This window comes from Bombyx mandarina, chromosome 07, assembly GCF_030267445.1.
Source record: "Bombyx mandarina strain Sakado chromosome 07, ASM3026744v2".
NCBI lineage: Eukaryota > Metazoa > Arthropoda > Insecta > Lepidoptera > Bombycidae > Bombyx > Bombyx mandarina.
The window spans coordinates 3,922,664-3,939,057 of NC_143214.1; the positions used below are offsets into that span (position 1 = coordinate 3,922,664).

The window sequence follows — 16,394 nt, forward strand, 5'->3', positions numbered from 1 at the left end:
ATTTAGTTAGTAATTGACTTCATGATTAATGGAGGTAGCCAGCCGTATTTACAGCGTTGTGTAAATAATCTTTAGCTGATTAACACGTTGACTGCCACATATGTCACCGGTGCCCTGCGCGGCGCACTGAAATAATAATGACGATTTCTCACTTCGATCTACATACTAAAGCGCCAGAATGTCTAGTAGTCTCCGAGAATGACGAATCAGCAGATACTAAGAATAAATCTATTTTTTAAAAGACCTAAAAGTCTAAATCATACATTAACAAACAAAAGAAGGCAATGTTAGGTAATCCAGGCGCTTGGTAACAGAAACCGACGTAATTACTTCAGCGCGCCGCGTAGGGCACCGGTGACCTACACGGCAGTCAAAGGGTTAATACTAGTAATCTCGTTTGCCCAACTACAGAATAATAAAAAAAAAATCAAAAATAAATCTATGCAAAATGAAATGTCTCACAAACGCGCCCACCAAAACGTTTCTCTGTACGCTGATTCCAGATTTAAAAAACTCATAAATAATAAAGTAATCGCGGAAAATAAACTCATTCTATTTTCGAATGTCCCCATTTGACAATTACATTAAAGGGTGAGTTTGTTTTGTGCGTCAATTGTAACGAGCAATTAGATGGATAGGTTACATGAATTCTTGTTGTTTCTGATTTTTTTATTAATGAAAACTAGAGCGAATGCATAACTTATTAAAATTATGACTTAAGTGTTATATGTCAGTTTCTTAAAAGTATTAGACTGCTATGTGACGATAGTCTATATTTATTGTTGTTAAGGTAGTTAAAAACAAAATTAGCAATTTAGAAAGGGTAATCAATTTTGGGTTATTTTATGCAAATTAAAAAAGATACACGCAGTCAGCTAGCTCTGTGTTTATTTAACAATTTTTGAAGTTATACTTCTTTAGGCGTGTTATGAAAAATTGATGAGAGTGAAATTTTACAATGCGCGCGCACCGTGATACAAAATTAACAGAATGAAGTTGCGCACTAAATCGCTCATTACAATACGACCGACGTAACTTGGCGAGTCTGAATATAGCCGCAGGTGAACTTTCGCGTATGTACACTCGTAAAAAAAGTGTTATTAGCATTCCTTTTTGTAGTAATATAAATGACAAAATTATTATTTAATATAATTCATACTAAATATAATTAAATTATTAACGTTAAATAGTTATTATTAATTATTTAATATTTAAAAAAAAAATTAATAAAAATAAGGTATAACTTCTTACACGCGTACATAAGTACACGCACCCTTTTTTTATACTAGTCTAGATACAGTCTAATTGGTCTCCTTGTAGGCCAAAGAATAGAAGTTAAAAAAATAAAATAATGGAAATACTTTCCCTAACCGTGTTGAAGTATTTTTTAGATATTGAAGCCCTCATAGTATTTTTAGTTATTTTTACGAAACCGACAGCCTTAAAATTTAGGTACTCATTTTCCTTATTTTTTTATTACTTAGATGACCACTCATCTAAGTAATAAAAAAATCGTCCACACGAGCTCACGGCTCACCTGATGTTAAGTGGTTACCGGGGCCCATTGTGATCTACAACGTAAATGCCGCCACCCATATTGAGACATGAGTTGTAAGGTCTCTTTTTAATAGTACAACGGCTGCCCCGAAATATGCTACAGTACTACACTGCAACGTGATTAATGGGAATAATTTTGTTATTTACTCTTCTTTTTGCTTAGAGGGGTGGACGAGCTCACAGCCCACCTGGTGTTAAGTGGTTACTGGAGCCCATAGACGTCTACACCGTAAATGCGCCACCCACTTTGAGATATAAGTTCTCAGTATAGTTACAACGGCTACAGTATAATAAGGTCTCAGTATAGTTACAACGGCTGCCCCACCTTTCAAACCGAAACGCATTACTGGTTCACGGCAGAAATAGGCAGGGTGGTGGTACCTACCCGTGCGGACTCACAAGACGTCCTACCATCAGTAATTACGCAAATTATAATTATGCGGGTTTCATTTTTAGTACATGTTATTCCTTCTCCTTGGAAGTAAATCGTGAACATCTGTTAAGTAGGTACGTATTTGCTGGTATGTAGTATGTATGTAGGTAGATGAGCTCACGGGCTCAACCTGAGAGAATTTGCTAACACTAGCCCTAATATGCCGTATTTTAAGTTTATTTTTTATTTTTTTTTATTGCATAGTTGGGTGGACGAGCTCACAGCCTACCTGGTGTTAAGTGGTTATTGGAGCCCATATACATCTACAACGTAAATGCGCTACCCACCATGAGATATAAGTTTTAGTCTCAAGTATAGCTACAGTAGATAAGTAGATGTTACTATTTATATTTCATATGATCCGCATTTAAAACATTGTTTATGAAGCCTCATCAAGCTCAGTCTAGTTACGAGCGATCGTCGGGCTTTAATCGTGAGGTATGATAGATCGCGAAACACACTATAAACTGTTATGCAATTCTAATGCCTATTCCGAATGCATTAAGAGTGCATCAAACGCGAAACCAGAACGCAGGCGGGGTGCACGTCGATAATATTGCACACCTGCTCTTGTACTGCGCAGTCGACAGTTTCAAGAAACTATATTATGTTTATTACATCGGCTGCGCTCAACCCCACCTTAAATACTACTTAGCAGCTAGTTTTCAGATTGAATAACTGAAATCTCGTCTTAAATCGATGAACGAATGCAGCACAGTTTGTGTGTGTGTGTGTGTGTGTGTGTGTATGTGTGCGTGTTTTTGCAACACTTTCAAACACTTAATATTGTTTTACGTCACTTTTTATTTAGAATAACACGAATCTACCTCATTTCGTTTTGTTTGGTTTTAATAACATTCCAAATACGCGTAAAGCTGATCACAACAAAAGAATATATGCTTTCTTATCTGCCCTTCCCGTTGGAGAACTCGATCCCAAATTATAAAATCACTACATAGTATAAAACAAAGTCGCTTTCTCTGTCTCTATATCTGTCTGTCGCTATGTATGCTTAAATCTTAAAAGCTTTGCAACGGATTTTGATGCGGTTTTTTTTAAAAGATAGAGTGATTGAATAGGAAGGTTTATACGTATAATAACATCCATTAAATAGTGGAGAAATCAATAATAAATCACAGTTTCCGAAGCGAAGCGAGGGCGGGTCCCTAGTAATACCTAATATAAAATGGTTTAACATTTTTTTTGACGTTAGTACCTAAATGAAGATAAAAAAAATCGATAAACATATTTAAGTAAATGCTTGTAGTCTGAATTAGCGAAAAAAAAAGCATAAACAAGAACGGTCGTATTTATTTAGGGTTCCGTGTCAAAAATTATAAATCCATCAACGTTAAAATTGAACGGTCCGACTGTCGCAACGTAATAAAAATAACCCGATCTCCGAATGAACCTATTCTATTTAGTAGGTTAAAAGGTACTAAACTGAACGTTATGTTGATATAATTAGTTTCAAAACTGATGATAGATTGAATTGTGTACGATCTTTTATTTTATTTTATATTCATTGAAGTAGAAAATGTTCTATTTTGATTTACGTTATGTAAGCTTCCTGTATATGTGTGTGCATTACGAAACAGTTGATGGATCAGATTAATCATTTATTACATTATTATAATGTTTTATAGTTAAATACACATACAAATTACTATATTTACAAAATAAATGAATGCTTTGTTGGTTCCTAAGATATTTTTTGGATGCTAGAACAGCTCATAGCTCGAAGCCACTTTCGGGTTTCGTTAGATCAGACACATGGGGTAAGATTTGCTAACAAATGACCGAGCACTTCCAAAGGAACCTAACAGCTCAAGGGTGGTAGCTCTGGAGAGAACTCAACGGGATAGATGTCACATGTCAAAGAGTTCGTAGAGTTATTCTTGACCCTTCAGAAAAGTTCATGTCAGCGATCCTGTAGGTTTAACTATTCTACTTTTCACCAAAAACCGATAACCATCTCCGACAATACCGTTGAACGAATATTAACCGTTTGCCGATGACGTTTATACAACACTACGGAACCCTTTTTTTCCTGCCTAAACTGAGAGCCTTGAGAGGCTATTTCAGCGTAACCTTTACTAGTAGGTGAACTCACGGGTTCAAACCTGATGACGTTGTTAACATGAACCCTAGCAAGAGCCGTGCTTTGCACAATCTAGCACCGGATCGGAAACGCGACCTACTGAGAAGATCCGGCGAGAAACTCAGTGGGTTGTGTCTGAGGGTTAATACTCGTCAAGCCCATCGTCGTAAGCGACGGGTTCGACGAGAACGATGACCGGTGCTTGAGGTACCTAAAAGCACCGGTCAGTGGATCGGGAGGATTCGAAATGATACGGAACCCATTGACAATTCACATTTATCGTGTCATATGTAAACATTTGGTCGGCGCCTAGATTTAAAATAAATAAGGACGGTGCCGTTTATTGCGCACGTTTCGACGCATGTTGGAACCGCACGACGATTTAAAAATAACATTTTGCAAATGCATAAAAATTTTCGTCGCAGACAACAAAAAAAGACGCTCTTAAATTTAGCTCTTATTAAATGTGACGAAGAACGATATTATCGTTGACCGAATATAGATATTTGATAATCTGATTAAAATGCAGTTAATTACATTGTATTTCTAGGCATGGATGAAATATAGATTACATAAAACTTAAAGTCAAAATCGAACGAGGGAATTCTTTGGGAATCTTCTAAGACCGGTACTTTAAAGATTCTTAAAACCCTAAAATTCAAAGTAATAGCTACCTATATATATTCTTACACTGCGCGTCAACGAAATTCGACCGTAATCACTGATGACACAAGATTCAAATTTGTTCGTGTACTATCTACCTTTCAGTTTTGTTCTGATTGTATAAAAATAAAAGTCTAATTTTTTTTTTATACATCGACGAATTGAACCTCTCCGTGACCACGAAAATTGTACAAAATACAAAATGGTTGAAAATTATGTAACGAAAAAAAAAAAGAGATCAAATCGTAAAAGTAGATTTTAATTTTGTGTTGATATTAATATTCTGAAGAAAAAATAATTATTCCCAAAAAATTATTAATATCACTAAAACTCATCTGAACTAGTGGCTAAATAGAAAAGAAAATCGATTAAGAGATACAGGAGAAAGTACCTAACTATTTTATCGTGTAATTAAATTACTATACAAAGATAAAATATCATATATCTAAGAAAATATCACGTTAGTGGATATTAAATTCCGTTCCAGTAATATCAATTTTCCTCATCCAATTTTCTAAGTTCACTTAACGCGGAAACTTTTCAAGCGTGTAGGTCGATAAAGAGCACGAACTTTGAATCACCATCTATCTCCCTCTGACCTGCTCTAAAACCGCTAGTTTGAACAGGAAAAGAATATTTAAGTGATGCGAAATAAGATTTGAGATTTTCATATCATAAAATGCTTTTTATATTAAAAAATTTCAGTCGAGAAATATTTACTCGCCTTGTTGCTTTGATGCTGCAGAGATAAAGAATGCTATTCGAAATTAATTTTTTTCTTGCAAACGAATAGGTAAAATTATTTTTTTGTATTTAATATGAATGAATGATCTTTTTGTGTTAAATTTCGTTTCGTTCTTTTGTTAAGAATTCAAAACTTTTCTAGGTATTCGAATTAGTTATAGGTGAAGAGCTTAATCAAAAAATCGTGAATAATTGTTTTCGGCTTTCGAAGTGATCTACGCTATAAATATTCATTTGAGAATGTTATCAGTAAAAGACTTCATTATATAAATGTATTAGTAGCTTAAATACTTTTTCATTTGCTAACAATAATAAGTGTCGCCCAATATATTTCATGTAATAAAACGGAAAGCGTTGATAAAATACAATTACCTAATTATCTATACAAAATGATCTATACTTTTTTATACAATTGAAAATCAGCCTACACCCGAGGTCAATGGACTCAGCTGACACGGGTCGGTATCAGCCAGTCTTATTCACTCTAACGTGCGGGTATACCAAAATAAATATATTAAAACAACTAGTATTTGTGTCTAACTTGGCTGATTAAATACCAGCAAATCATCCATTAGTCGAAATTCGACCACACTAACTAACATTTGACAGTTTAGATTTATGTATTACTACATTTTCTCCCATAGATACAACCCACTGAGTTTCTAGACAGATCTTTACCGTGGGTAGCGATTCTGATCGCGTAGTAGATTCTGCGAAGCACCGCCCGTGCTAAGGTTTGACTTATTACGCACTGGAGTTCGGGATAAATAAAAATTCTACCCAAGTGCAAATTAACACTGTATTAACACTTAGAACACTCCCGGAACACCTAAAAATTCTTAATTCACTTTTTCCGCTTCGCTTCATTATGATCCGTTTTTCTGTTTACTGCTTCGTGCCATCTCTGCAACGCTTTTATGGTCGATACGACATCCCTAGAATTATCGAGAGCATTCCTCACAAATCGAGTATTTTCGATGTGTGTTTCCGTTATCTGACAATAGATGGCGTTGTACTTCTCGAGCGTTCTAGATGTTACTAGATCCTTTGATATTCGTTTCGGCTATTCGGCTATAGATGGCGTTACTCTAACCAGCGTAACAGTATTAGCAAATTCTCGCAGGTTGAGCCCGTGAGCATCTACCCGTCCGCGCGTATCTGGGATAGCCCATTTAGCTACCAGTGAATAGGTAGGAGAAAGAAAAGCTACATTTTCTCATTAGCTGCCATATTATATAGCACTTTAGACAGTTCGAAGCAGTTTATGGTCAACAAACTTTAGAATTATATTTGAAGATAATTTACACAAAGGTAGATAATGTAATACTGTAATAACGGAACCCTATTTGAATTTTGACAACTGTTTTCGACATTTGACAGTCAACAGAATAAGATAAAGTACAAATGGCAAACTGGTTAATTTAAAAACCTATACATATTAAAATATAAATCAATAAAATTAAAGGTAATATAATAAAAAATACACAAAGTACATATAATAATATATACATACATATACTATACAAGGATTTTGTAAATAATGAATTAATGAAATACCAAACAATACAACCAGCGGATATTGCTATAAAGCCCGTATAATTATTTGACTTGATTTAACAACTGGCAGATCGCATACCCAGAATTTGTTGTTATTTCCATCAAGAAGTCAGAAAAGTAAGCGGTTATATTTAAAGGCTAACCGCCCACCGGTTCCTTGTCACTCATATTGAAGTCTCACTTGAAGGGCACATCATAACGATCATCAAACATAATGGAAAACAATTCATAACAGGTCAAGATAGTGAATGGAAAAGATTAGTTTGAGATTCCAGACCCAACATCAAAACGAATAAAAGAGAAACTTAATGTAAATAAATTAGAAAAAAATAAAATCGATTCCAACAATCGTTTCTACTTCAAATCAATATCGCACTGTTACCGGTACGCCCCGATCTAAATAAAGACATAGTATCTTAAAACATGACTCATCATTTGAGTGTTTCAATGAGGGATTTATTGTGGACGTTCGCTGTGCGAAACCATCGACATCGGCCGACGTTGGCTTCGTATTAACGAGAATTGATATTTCGTTATGATTTTCCTGTTCTCATATTTTGCATTTTCATTTGAACCCTGAAAACTCTATATGTTATTTTGCGATGTTTTTATTTGAACTAGAGGTCCCGCAGTAGTCGAAATTCGACTATAATTAATTGCAATTGTAAGTTTGTACACTATTAAGGTTGTATTTTATACTTCTATAATCACATATTTCGCCAAGACTACACTATAAAAAATATTAACAAAGACAAACAATATTTAATGTATTTTCAATTTGACAACAGACGTCAAGAACAAAAGTTTGACAATGAATAGTATGCATGCGTATGCGCGTCAAATACATGGTATGTAGTGTGTGTAATGTTTTCTTTATTGATTTAATGTATCTTTTACGCATTATTTTGAAAAAATATTAGCATTGTGCACTTATTCTCTATATTCTCTATAAGTGTGGTAAATTTCATACTCCTCCGTCCGCGCAATTTTCGTAAAAAGGGATACAAAGTTTTTGCTTCACGTATTAATATATAGATAACATGGTGACGTCTCGGTGGAGCGGAGAATATCCGTACACAAACTCAGCTTGCATGTTAAAATACAATTATGAAATTCACTTTATCTCAAAGCACACGCGACTCGTACATATAATGATAACAACTTTAGCTTTTTAACCCAGTGTTATAATTAGTAAGTAATGAACATATTATAGCAATAAGAAAATGCCCAATTAGTATCTTGCGCGAACCTTCTCAGTGGGTCGCGTTTCCGATCCGATGGTAGATTCTGCGAAGCACTGCTTTTGCTAGGGTTAGTGTTATCAAATTCTCCCAAGTCGAGCCCTTGAGCTATAGAATAGCCCATAGCCCCTGATTTCAGAAGTGAAATATGTTATCCTCGTCTGAGTTTACGAATCTAAATTAGAACGCATTCGTTCATTACCATCAACAAATCAATCACTCGTCATTTAACAATGATTTGTAGTTTCTAGCTGATATGCATAACTCAAGAAACACAGACGGTTGTCCCATAAGCTTAGATAGAAAAAAAAACATTTCATGATAATGATTGATGATTATTTACCGTTTGAAGGCACAGGAGGGACTAGGCACGACCTATCTGATAGTAAACTGTCAACGTCGCTCATGGTCATCAACAATGCCAAGGGCGCAGTCTAGCTGCTGCCTACTGCTAACAAAAAAACTAGCGGAGTTAAATCTTGAGCTGTCTAAATTGTGTAATTACATACTTCTTGGATTTACTGAGATTTTATTATAGTGTTGGAGTGAATTTTAATTTCTTATCATTTTAGTATGATTTGCAGACTCCCATGAAAATATATAACACTTAAATGGAATTAAAACAAAATCAACATCCACACGCGTACACATAGTATTGTTCAGCTTGACACAAATTTTGTAACAAACAGTAATATGAGATTTCTAAGGAATAAATCTATACTAATATATAGATCTACAGTGGTTTTTACGGATGTTCCGTTGTAGCTAGAGAACCATGCATCCGATTGACTTGAAACTTGGTATCCAAGTAGAAAATACATGAACTTAATGGATAGACTAATATTTATATGAGTGTTGGGCTCCCTAATAATAATGACACTAAATAACAATGCTAATTTTAAATGCCCAGCGAAACGGGCGAGTATGACTAGTTTGTAAATAGAGCTTAAAATAATATACCTATGTACGTATGTATATGACATATACTCGGTCAAGTTCGTTTATCTCAAGGCCTTTAAACAAAACAATGATAACGTTGTACCAACAAGACGGCATGACGTAGACACGTTCTAAACACGGGCACCGCCTGAAATTGATCTCTATGAAGTTTTTTTTTATTTTTATAAATGAGACTTGAATGCCATGAAGATATTGTTACCTATTTTTATTTTGAGGCTTTTTGGAACGAAGTTCCTTATGGGACGATGCGGAGAGGTACCCTAACCGAGAAAAAACTTCCGTAACGTAATATTTTTATTAGCAATGCACACAGTGTACGACTTAACTTTGTAGTAACATACAAAAAATAACATATTTTTTTTATTATATATTTTTTATAAATCATTGTGAATATAATAAAGTTGATTGCACTTTTTTGTTATTTTTATCAATAAAAAAATCATAGTAAAAATGTATACGCGAATAATTATTTTCTTTATACCTCGAACAGAACTTAAAATTAATATTATTATAATAACGAACTTCGTTCTTATCCGGTGTCCCACGACACCGCACATCTTTTTAATTTAAATAACTCGGCAACACAAGACACGAGAGATGCAAATTTTAAAACTGTGATTTCATTTAAAAATACACGAAGAAATCTATCGTTTGTTTGCTATTGGACTGCTACCACAATAACTAATACAATACCAGAAACTATTTAGCTTTTTTTTTTATTGCTTAGATGGGTGGACGAACTCACAGCCCGCCTGATATTAAGTGGTTACTGGAGCCCATAGACATCTACGACGTAAATACGCCACCCACCGTGAGATATAAATTCTAAGGTCTCAGTATAGTTACAACGGCTGCCCCACCCTTCAAACCGAAACGCATTACTGCTTCACGGCAGAAATTGGCGGGGCGGTGGTACCTACCCGCGCGGACTCACAAGAGGTCCTACCACCAGTAAAAAGCTGGGTCATTGACTTGACCATTTTTAGCAACAAAGCAAAATCTAGATCAGAAGATTACAAAGCAATTGACGAAGAACAACGACAACCGATTCCGAAAAAAATATCAATTCAATTATCAGAAATAGCAAAGAATCTTTAGCATTTCGTGAATGTGTTGCAATGTAAAACAACGTAGTATGTAATGCGCTTGTGTGTCGCTTTATACGCAGCATTGAACGTGTTTGTTATGTATCTATATATTAATACGTGAAGCAAAACTTTGTATCCCTTTTTACGAAAATTGCGCGGACGGAGGAGTATGAAATTTTCCACACTTATAGAGAATATAGAGAAGAAGTGCACAATGGTAATATTTTTTTTTTAAAATAATGCATTAAATATACATTAAATCAATAAAGAAAACATTACACACACTACATACCATGTATTTGACGCACACACGCGTGCATACTATTTATTGTCAAACTTTTGTTTTTGACGTCTGTTGTCAAATTGAAAATAGATTAAATATGGTTTGTCTTTGTTAATATTTTTTATAGTGTAGTCTTGACGAAATTTGTGATTATAGAAGTATAAAATACAATCATAATAGTGTACAAACTTACAATTCCAATTAATTATAGTCGAATTTCGACTACTGCGGGACCTCTAGTTTGAAATAATTCCATATGTTGATGTATTAGAAAGAATTTAATTTGGAAATATTACCGGGATAAACCGCTGCGGCAGTTGTCAGCAACTTCGCCTATTCAGGGACTAGCCCTATACGGAGCATTGTTCAGAGCCATCGACCGCACGCACCATGACGAGGTAACGCATCGCCAGGTCAAGCTCCAAGCTTCCAAGAAGCCGGCTCAATGTGGCAGTCGTCCTTAACAGCCGGAGAACTAGATCCACGAAGTGACCTCAAACGATCCAGCATGAAGCCGAGGTGATTTAACTGCCCAACTTTAAGGCGGACTTCTCAAAACAATTAGTAAGACTAAAGCACTTTAAGCACTTAACTTAAAAACGAAAGTGACAACTTACTCACAAATAAAGTGATAACTATTACTTAAATAAGAAATTTTATCAATTCATTTATATTTATGAATACCGGGCTCCATGTGCATTGTTCAAAAGTTTCGGTTTCACCGATTAAGCTGAGCGGAAAGCGATTTTGTAATTTAAAATAATAGAAGAATTAAAATCATCATGAATTATCAACCCTATTCCATTACCTTAATTCTAATTAACAGAAATCATTCTACAAGTATGAATTAATATACTTAACATATCATTGATATTTGAATTCAAAAAGTATTTGGACTTGGACTGAAACACCATGTGTATTCAACAACATGCGATTATAATGATTCTTCAACTACGTAGCAATATTCTGAGGCGGATATGCGTGGTAATTAAAGTTCCATTTGTATTTATTGTAATATAGATTCACCTCGAACGCGTAGATCGGTGTTACTATTCCGCTTATGTATTAGAACAACCAACTCGTTATTGCAACAAGATTCAGACTTCATCCTCTTAACTCAAAGAGGCATAATTCATGTTAAACATAGCACCAGGTATGAAGAGAGCTTGTTCAACTGTCTTTGCCAAAACAAATTAGATTCCGCGTATCGTTTGACTTAGATTCATTTTTAATTGGGTTACAAGATTCCGCTACGTTTGTATTCATTGCGAACGCTTGCCATTCAGAGAAAATATTATTTACACATTAGGCTTCCTTCGAAATCGTAAATTCAAGATTATTTTAGCCTAAAAAACGTTCCGCTGTTTTATAAACACGATCGTAACTTTCGGAAATATTGTTGAAAATATTTACGGTACTGGATTTAGCTTCAAACAACTATTAATTTTAATTCGAGATTCAGGATGGTCTGTACTAATTACATGTGCGCTTTGGGAAGACAAAATGTCGTAGTAAGGCACGTTTAACGTTAGTAAACCTCGTCAGGTTTGAGCCCCGTGAGCTCACCTACAAGTTAAGGTTACGCTGAAATAGCCTCTCAAGGCTCTCAGCTTAGGTAGGAAAAAAAAAGAGTTAGTAAACAAAATCAAATTCAATACGAAATCTTATTTATGCGTAATAAATAAATATCACAATACAAAGAAATGTTTGCTTAAATAAATAAAAACATGGTTACCAAATTTCGTAATGTATAGTATGTACGCAACGAGTGCCCATTAATTCAATACTCTTTCTCTTTTCCCGTTCAAAATATCCTTGGCGATATTTACGAGTTTAGTAGTGACAGCATTAAAATAAGCTGTATCGCTCTTAACATTTTTAATGATTGCCTGGAGCATCTGCGATGTGAGTCACGCGACATTGAACCAAGAAATGTCGAGTAACATGAGAGTGAGATTCAAAACAACGAACTGACATTGAATCTGATCGCAAATTAACAACGGACGTTTACAAAAAATCTTTAATTTTACTATCAAGAGCGCGACTGACAAAAAAAATCCTCAGTGTATAAACTTAAATAAACTTTGGCAATAACGCAAAATCGTTTGTTCTTACGCTATTTTCTGCTAAGATAAACATAACAAAATTTTGCTTTGTTGCTCGCATTCCGGATGTAATCGGGGTCAATAGTGACTGTACAAAGCAAGCTTTAAATAAAGTGCAATAAAAAGTACTTACATTGTGTTGATGTAGCGTCAGGATCACGTTGTCGAACGCTGAGGAGTTGGAAAGCGCCTCGGAGCTCCCTCGTAGGAGCTCAGCCAACAAGTCCGTGCCTGGTTTCACGCCAGCCAGTTTTGATGGTGACGAGGTTGCCCTAACGTGTGTAGGCCCACGACCCCTACTCCCCACTGACATAGCACCAACACTTGTTTTACGACTTGGAACAGTTGCATCAGAAAAACTTCTTCTACCCACTTCCACTGAGCGACTCGGTGGAGCTTCTAAATTTTTACCAAAAGGTCCACGACAAAACTGCTGTCGTTTGGCTTCAACGTCAGAAGTATCCGAAGGTGAAGCAGTTCGGTCACGAGAACAAGTGTCACTATCGTTCACGAGAACAAGTGTCACTGTAGACGGAGAATCACCATATTTTCGTCTTGGTTGATATGAGTCATCGTCCCGCTCATCAGAACTTTGCTGGTAAAATCTAGCTCGTCTCGATTTAACTTCCTCTGAGCGAGGCCATATCGGAGCCATCGAATCGGACGGACTAGGTGGTCCGTTTGTGAACGAATCATCTGATTTATCACCGAGTATTGATGATGTTCTAGTTTCGGCAGATAAACGCATGTCTTGTAGTGACGCGTCACTGCTTTCGCGCTTACACCCGTTCAACGAAGGTGGATCTTCTTCTCCCCCCTCGTCGCTTGGTGTTGTTATATAAATTCCTTTCCGCCTTTTCGTCTTGTCAAGAGGCCTTCTTCTTTCTCTAGCACCTATAGGGGCTGGTGTGCAAGGATTTTGCACAGCAGCGAGCAGATTAGCAACTTGTTCACTTGTTATCGTTTCATCTTCTTTGTCTCTGTCTAGCGAACCGTCCGAAGCGCCGTCAGAACGGTGCAGTTCTTCATGAGGTAACTCCTTTGACCACTGTTTCACTATACACTCATATACCGGCACTGGTATCGAACTCGCAATATCACTCGATTCAACGTCAATTCCGTGGCAATCAACTGTCACAGGGAATTTCGAACAATCACAGTCTATATTGGCACAAGCATTTGCTGGAGGATCTGGTAAAGGGGGGAACGAAAATGGTTGATTGGGTTCCAAAGGTGAAGTTCCTTCACTGTGAGCTTGGGCACTGTCAGCTTGAGAACCATCACTTTCTTCGCGTAGTTCATGTAAGACACGCGGTGCCATCAACGCAGGCAGACTTCCACCAGCTTCTGACGGTCCTTCTTCTCTTACAGGTGGTATTCGTCTCGGCAAAGGATGGGTTAGCGACCGTGCACCTAATATTTTGTGGGGTCCATCCAAAGGTGGTGAACGACCTGTTGCAGACGCGTGGGTTAAAAGTCCTTCATCGGATCCAACTGCAGAGTCAACGGATGCCACTGAGGCTATCGATCCTTCTTCAGTTACATTTTCATCAGTTGCGTTACTAGAAGATTCTGTATCTAGTCGCGCTACGATTGGACTTGCTGCCTTTATAGTCCTTTTTCCGAAATCGAAGGCGGACGGCTGACGCTTCGACTCTCGATAATATTTTTCTTGTGCAAAGTCACCCTGTGAAAAAGACGCGCTGCGATACGGTATAGTTTTCTGAGCGTATGAACCTACAATAGATCGAGGTTCAACGCGCACCAAAGTGATGTTGTCTGCATCGAATTCGTCGCAACGATCAACGGAAGCTCCTCGCGGCGGGCTGTGTCTGTGGCGCAAACGCGGCGGCGGTACTGGTGGCAGTACTGGTGCAGTGTGCGGTGGTGGCGGAAGCGGTGGCGGCGGCGGGGGCTGGTGCGGTCGCGGCCGTAGCAGGTCGGTGAGCGCCTGGAGGCGCTGGTGGCGCGAGGGCCGCTCGTCTCGCGAGCCGCGGCCCAGGTGGCGTTGGATGCGATCCAGCGTGCGTCTGTCGGGCTTGGCCCGGCCGAGGCACGCCGCCACCGCCTCCTCGGAGCAGCAGCGGCACGGGCAGGCGCGCGGCGGCGGAACACGACGCACCGAGTACCGCACCGCTCCCAGCGTCACGTACGGAGACCTGCGCACGCGACGCTATATTAGTTTTAGTTGCAGGAACGAGTACGCGCGCGAACCGCCGAAAAGCTTGGCGGCGAGTGCGACCGATTTAGAGCGGCCGAGCTTCCCCCGCGACTCGACTGTGAATTCCGGGAGGATTCCCCGCGACCCACTCCGACACGATTCTGGACTTAAATCCGACCAATATGACTATTGTAAAAGCTTCTTTTCGTGTAGCTCAAAATGAACAGCGCTACGCTAAAAACTTTTGAATTCTGTTTAATATCAGTGATGAGGTGCAAACATTGGCGCACTTCTGAGTACGCGGCAGGTGCCGGAGACAGACGGAAGACGCAAACTCTAAAAATAGGTGTGTCTTCGTGATTTGGCGACATCGCGACCTCACACTAATGTTTACAATTCTCAATCTTGATTTTTCCTGACTACGATTCTAAAAACTTTTTATTCTCGCTACATTAAAATTAAAACTATTATATTATATTATTATAGTATATTCGCTATAAACGACATTTTAATTTTACTATTCAAATAAAAGAAATAAAAGGCAAAAGACAGCTTTAGAAAAACAGTTTAGGGGGTTTCAAATGTAATTCTATCTATATTCTCTTACTAGCTGACCCGGCAAACGTTGTTTTTCCATATATAAGATTTCTAGAGAATTTCTAGTGTAGAAAAAAAAACTAACTTATTGTAAGTGTGTAAGGATGTGGTAAATGAGTGAAAGAGGCATGTAGCGCTGTGAACGACGAGGGAATATAAAAATAACAAAACCTCATTGAACCACGTAACGCCTCATTATAACAAAAAAAAATTGTCCAAGAAATAAAAAATAAACGTTAGAGGTGGACAACCCTTATCTCTTAGGGGTTTGAAAAATAGATAGTAGCCGATTCTCAGACCTACTGAACATGCATATAAAATTTCATGAAAATCGGTCAAACCGTTTCAGAGGAGTATGGCAACTAACATTGTGACACGAGAATTTTATATATAAGACTAGTTGACCCAGCAGACTTTGTAGTGCCTCAATTGAGAAATAAAAGACCTAAACTTTTGTATAAAATAAAAATAAAACAAACAAACGGTGGACACATGAAAGGAAAAACAAAATTGTTATTTTTATTTAATTCCGACCATTTTCATATTTATCTACCTTTTAAACCTTCTCTGGACTTCCACAAATAATTCAAGACCAAAATTAGCCAAATCGGTCCAGCCGTTCTCGAGTTTTAGCGAGACTAACGAACAGCAATTGATTTTTATATATAGATAGATTTCAGTAATTCTAATTGATTAGCTCTTGTATATGGTACCTGGTGTTTTCCCGCCTCCTGCGTGCGCCATCTTGCGGGGAACGCGAGCGCGCCTCGGACGCCATGCGGTCACGTGACCCCTAGCATACTGAATCCCCCTCACATGTCCTGCAAACAACAAATGGACCATAATAATAAGAATCAACAAACTACTACCCAGACAAAAACAAGCGAAGTACTGATGGTAGGAC

The 16,394-nt window shown here is 37.4% G+C and overlaps 1 protein-coding gene across 3 annotated transcripts in view; it reads right to left on the reverse strand.

Moving 5' to 3' along the window:
• Window positions 1-16,394, reverse strand: part of LOC114241183 (rho guanine nucleotide exchange factor 17) — a 162,221-nt gene that overhangs the window by 98,686 nt on the left and 47,141 nt on the right. For all 3 annotated transcript variants that reach the window (XM_089728617.1, XM_089728616.1, XM_089728615.1), the window contains exons 2-3: window positions 16,204-16,311; window positions 12,866-14,891 (exon numbers count right to left, since the gene is read on the reverse strand). In XM_089728617.1, the coding sequence (XP_089584743.1) occupies window positions 12,866-14,891; window positions 16,204-16,268 (2,091 nt within the window). In that variant the 5' untranslated portion in view covers window positions 16,269-16,311. The remainder of the gene's footprint in view (window positions 1-12,865; window positions 14,892-16,203; window positions 16,312-16,394) is intronic.